The sequence below is a fragment of the Biomphalaria glabrata genome, chromosome 2 (genome assembly GCF_947242115.1).
Source record: "Biomphalaria glabrata chromosome 2, xgBioGlab47.1, whole genome shotgun sequence".
Lineage (NCBI taxonomy): Eukaryota > Metazoa > Mollusca > Gastropoda > Planorbidae > Biomphalaria > Biomphalaria glabrata.
The window spans coordinates 39039956-39045715 of NC_074712.1; the positions used below are offsets into that span (position 1 = coordinate 39039956).

General features: G+C 37.0%; 1 protein-coding gene across 1 annotated transcript; it reads right to left on the minus strand.

Annotated features, from left to right (window-relative positions):
- Nucleotides 1-1035: 1035 nt before the first annotated feature.
- On the minus strand, nt 1036-5386 carry LOC106063360 (uncharacterized). The gene is made up of 2 exons (XM_013221701.2): nt 4911-5386; nt 1036-2022 (listed from the first exon to the last, which is right to left on the minus strand). Exon 2 carries the CDS (start codon nt 1769-1771, stop codon nt 1241-1243), a length of 531 nt encoding a protein of 176 aa, XP_013077155.2. The 5' UTR covers nt 1772-2022; nt 4911-5386; the 3' UTR covers nt 1036-1240.
- Nucleotides 5387-5760: the final 374 nt, after the last annotated feature.

Here is a 5760-nt window from a genome sequence, read left to right on the forward strand (position 1 = left end):
ATAGACACGTGTTTTGTCAAGTCATGTGTCTGTCAGAGAGGCAATAGACATGTGTTTTGTCAAGTCATGTGTCTGTCAGAGAGGCAATAGACATGTGTTTTGTCAAGTCATGTGTCTGTCAGAGAGGCAATAGACATGTGTTTTGTCAAGTCATGTGTCTGTCAGAGAGGCAATAGACATGTGTTTTGTCAAGTCATGTGTCTGTCAGAGAGGCAATAGACATGTGTTTTGTCAAGTCATGTGTCTGTCAGAGAGGCAATAGACACGTGTTTTGTCAAGTCATGTGTCTGTCAGAGAGGCAATAGACACGTGTTTTGTCAAGTCATGTGTCTGTCAGAGAGGCAATAGACACGTGTTTTGTCTAGTCTTATAAGCTAGACTTCAATTAATGAAATTAGTGAAGAAAATATGGGGGGAAAAGGTAGAAATCTGCTTAATAATGTAAACCAACCTGGTGACTTAGAATGTCACAGTGACATCAAGTTCCAAACATACCTCACCCTCCCTCCTCCAAAAAAAAAAAAGGTTTCTGCACTGACCAAAACAGTGAACTCTGGGAAGGAAACAATTCACTTTAAGTGTTTTAACCTTTTCTTTTTGTTCCAATTCTTTTGTAGACATTTTTTAGAATTCTGCCCCTTTCTTTTTGTCAATATTGAAATGGGCAAAACCTTGACCTTTGTTTCCTATTGAAATGTGTTGTCAGCAACAACCTAAGAGTCTCTCACATACACACACACCTATTTGTCCAATAAGTAACTCTAAACCCATCCCAGGGGTACTTGGACCCCTTTTAGAGAACCGCCGAATTAGCAACAAATAATGTGAACCAGAGAGAGAAAGAGAGAGAGAGAGAGGGGGGGGGGATACTTAAATTCAGTGAGCGAGAAGAAAACTTGTTTGTTTCCTATCAAGCTTAGTAAACCAAACTATTGACAAACTCTATGAGAACTGCATTGAAAACACCAGATTTGACTAGAACAGACAACAGACATGAGAGGTGACATGTCAAATAACAAAACAACGCGAACTCAATTTAGTATTATATCAAACAAAAGTTCAATAAATTAAGCTTCAATACCAAACCAATGCATCACAAGGTTAAAATGTCAAGGTTATAAATACAATCAATTTACATCTGGATATGTTGCAGGAGCACGCCGTTACAATCTAAAAATAATTTGGGAAAATCCGTTGGCTACACTCACTCAAATTGTTTCTATTCTAAGAAAGTGAAATGTTAGTCTCGAAAGTGTAATCCCTCGCCATTGGTTACAGCTATGTCGTTGAGAATAAAATCAAAACTGTAGTCGACACAGCGTGAGAGGGTTATGCTGGCCTTGACCGTAAGGTCCCCGAATACCGCTCCAGCCTGTTTCATGAGTCTGTCCCTGAGGCAGGCTTTGTAATCCTCGGCCTCTTCCTCGAGAAGCGGATACGAGATGAATGTTGGACCAGCATTGCTGCCTTCCAGCATCCGCCAGTTGATGCCTTTGATCTGATCGCTGGAAAGGAACCCCGCCCCGAGAGGAATCCTGTTGACCAGCCGCGGTAGCTTTCTTAGGGCTGAGCCCGGGATGCTGTCATGGCTATACAAGGGCATCAACATAATCTGGAGTAGATAGCAGTGACGGGACTTGTCTTCTTTCTGGCACTCTTTCACCATGGATGCCGCTTCTTGATGGGTTACGCTAAAGAGAGAGGCTGGTTGAGGACCAGGAGACATAGCTGGCGGTGACGGTGGTGAATCTGGTGATAAATTATGGTACATGTTGCCACTTTTAGAATCGCTCACAGTATTTTCAAGCCCATAAGCGTGTGTGCTTTCACCGTTCAGTGGAGTGCACACGAGGCCTAGGTCATCATGCTCTTCAGGTCGCCAGTCGTGGGAACGAGAAGCAGGGTTTGACCGCTCTGACGCTGACGCCCGTCCAGTGAAAGGGACGAAATCGTTGACCACTTCCACCAGACCAAAACAAGGTAAGGGGTTTTCACAGAACTCTCTCCAACCCGCCACGTTGACTGGAAATAAAAAAAAAAATGAATTGCCAAATAAGTACAGAATTATATCGTAGCAATTACAAATATTTCAAGATGAAAAATAGTGAATTTATTTTAAAAGTATCGATAACTCAATTTGAGTTGATAGTATACGAAGAGATGTTTTTTTTTATCTAGAGAGTAACTTTAGAAGAATGTTTTTTTTTATTTCCAGCACACTTTTTTTTAAATTCTTGAACATTAAAAAAATTATTTTGAATCCAAAGCAAAGTTTAATGCTATGCTCATAGACTTAGATCTACTACTAGACTGGAAACCGGAAATAAATTCTTATCCGCGACTGATTGATCGTGAACATTGTGTAGAAAGTTGGATCAAGGCGTTGTTTTGTCAAGTAGTTCAAAGAAGTCAAGTTATGTTGTTTTTTTTAACCCTAACCTATGTAACATATAATTTTATTTTTTAGATCTAGATCTAGTAATTGATTATCAACAAAAAAAAAATCACAATTTAGTGTTGCATTCAGTCTTTTGATAAAGAAGATTATGTATCTAAAAATTTCAAAATAATCATTATGAGACGAGAGTACTCTTATTTTTGATGTTCAATTACTAGATCTAGATCTAAAAATTAAATTATGTTACATAGGTTAGGGTTGAAAAAAAAAGCATTTACTTCTTTTAACTACTTTACAAAACAACGCCTTGATCCAACTTTCTAAAAAATTTTCACGACATTTTTTGTAGTGTTAAAAAGTCTCCATGTCCAGTCTAGATATAGTATATATAAGTCTATGGCTATGCTATTTTATGTTACAACAAAGTCATTATTTTAAAGTTCTATAATGCATTCTTTCTTCTTCTTCGTTCGCATTCATTTCTTGTTTCTACGGTCAATACATGTGAAACGTTTGAATTAGTTTACTTTAATCAAAAGCTAGCGGCGTCATCAGGGTCAGGATATTTGGTTAAAATTTCATGTACGAAGATAACATAACTACAGTCAATTCTTTACAAAAAGTTGTTTGCTTTGATAAAAAAAAATTACTTGGATCTCACCCGGTGCAGTCCTCACCCCATACACCCTAGTTACGCCACTGGCTAGGTCTGTATTTAGTGAGGTTTTTAAAACATATGATAATTCACTTGAACAGGATTAACTACACTTTTTTATACGTAAGCTGAAACATTCAGTTACCGTTTCAGAATGTAAAATATGCAATTTTTTTCTTTAATGACAGTTCCGGACTTCACTTGGTGCTTTTTACTGGTGGATTCAAAAACCTGATCTGATCTGACAGAGAACTCAGCAAAACCTTAACACAAGTTTCAACCAAAACTGGTCGTGTGTTAGGCCTATGCACTATTGAATGGCGTTCGATGGTCTCGATGGTTCGGGGTTCGAATACTGCCCACCGCCATCCCCCACCCCCTGTGGGAGGTTTGAACTAGGATGTAAAAATCTTCAAATCTGAAGTAGCATCAGAAAGATGTAAAAGTCTTCAAATCTGAAGTAGCATCAGAAAGATGTAAAAATCTTCAAATCTGAAGTAGCATCAGAAAGATGTAAAAATCTTCAAATCTGAAGTAGCATCAGAAAGATGTAAAAATCTTCAAATCTGAAGTAGCATCAGAAAGATGTAAAAATCTTCAAATCTGAAATAGCATCAGAAAGTTGTAAAAATCTTCAAATCTGAAGTAGCATCAGAAAGATGTAAAAATCTTCAAATCTGAAGTAGCATCAGAAAGATGTAAAAATCTTCAAATCTGAAGTAGCATCAGAAAGATGTAAAAATCTTCAAATCTGAAGTAGCATCAGAAAGATGTAAAAATCTTCAAATCTGAAGTAGCATCAGAAAGATGTAAAAATCTTCAAATCTGAAATAGCATCAGAAAGGTGTAAAAATCTTCAAATCTGAAGTAGCATCAGAGAGATGTAAAAATCTTCAAATCTGAAGTAGCATCAGAAAGATGTAAAAATCTTCAAATCTGAAGTAGCATCAGAAAGATGTAAAAATCTTCAAATCTGAAGTAGCATCAGAAAGATGTAAAAATCTTCAAATCTGAAATAGCATCAGAAAGGTGTAAAAATCTTCAAATCTGAAGTAGCATCAGAAAGGTGTAAAAATCTTCAAATCTGAAGTAGCATCAGAAAGATGTAAAAATCTTCAAATCTGAAGTAGCATCAGAAAGATGTAAAAATCTTCAAATCTGAAGTAGCATCAGAAAGATGTAAAAATCTTCAAATCTGAAGTAGCATCAGAAAGATGTAAAAATCTTCAAATCTGAAATAGCATCAGAAAGGTGTAAAAATCTTCAAATCTGAAGTAGCATCAGAAAGATGTAAAAATCTTCAAATCTGAAGTAGGCCTACCATCAGAAAGATGTAAAAATCTTCAAATCTGAAATAGCATCAGAAAGTTGTAAAACAGACAAGAGTCTGCTAGACAAAATATACAAGTCTTAATGGGGCTCTCATTTGTCTTCTGCGCCTGCGTGCAAGTAAAGGAACCCACCGTTGCGAAAATATTATAATATCTTGTCAATGTCTTAAGGCGCAGTGGCCCAATCTCTGATCATCGCTCAGTGGCCATCTCAGAAAACATCGTCTGCTAACCCAGTCTCTGATCATCGCTCAGTGGCCATCTCAGAAAACATCGTCTGCTAACCCAGTCTCTGATCATCGCTCAGTGGCCATCTCAGAAAACATCGTCTGCTAATCCAGTCTCTTAGCTTATCACTTAAGATCGAGATTGTCTTTAAAAAAAAATCTTTAAAATAATTTGAATTTTTTAAATTAAAAAAACAACTTAAGACGAATATTAAAAATGTATGATCTAAAAATACTTTCTATTGTTGTACACAAATTGTATATAAATAATGTTCAAGTCATACCATTAAATCACTTACCTCTATATTCTAGAAACACATTTTTATAAGTCGGCTTCTCTTAACCTGCACACTAATAACTGCACTATAGTCCTTCCGTTATACACACTTCTACCATTACAATGAGAGCGTCACAACCACGGTGTGAACTGGGCCAGTCATAACAGACCATGGAAGGGGAGAGAAGAGCTGATATCTTTACCAGCAGACTTGTATTACATAGAACGTATATTTTATGCGAAAAAAAAAACAAGTTCAAACAAAGTCAAATGTTTAATCGATGACGCAATCAAAGTATGTGCCCCACTTGGCAGATTTAATAACAGCAGTTTTTTTTCGTTTGTGGTTACTGGAACTGCAAAACAAGAAAATTACTTAATGATTGTTTCTAATAACATCCTCACAGTCAACTACTCATGATTTTACGTATTTTGTGGGCTCAAGAGAAACACGCACATACACTTGCACCACACAAAACTAAGATAACAAGTCAACAGGAGTACTAGATTACAGAGAGGCTACAGTAAGGCGCTGTGAGAGCTACCTGGCACTGATGTACCTAACAGAATGGGGGCAGGTGGGTTGTTATTACTGTAAGACCCTTTGTTGTCAGCCGAGATTAACTCCATCAAATAAAGTTATTGGCGTGTCACTGTGACATAAATTGACTAAAGGATTAGAGGGAAATGTAAATTGTTCGAATCAATTGATGAACACCGCTTGAATTATGTGTTTCCCTCTAAGAGAACTTCTCAAGCGCATGCCCAGAGACAACAATGACAGTGTTCACTTTCTGTTTGACAATCACAGCTTCCCAGCAAGAAAATCAAAATCTGAAAAGGATTTGACCCTTGCATATACTACGAACAAC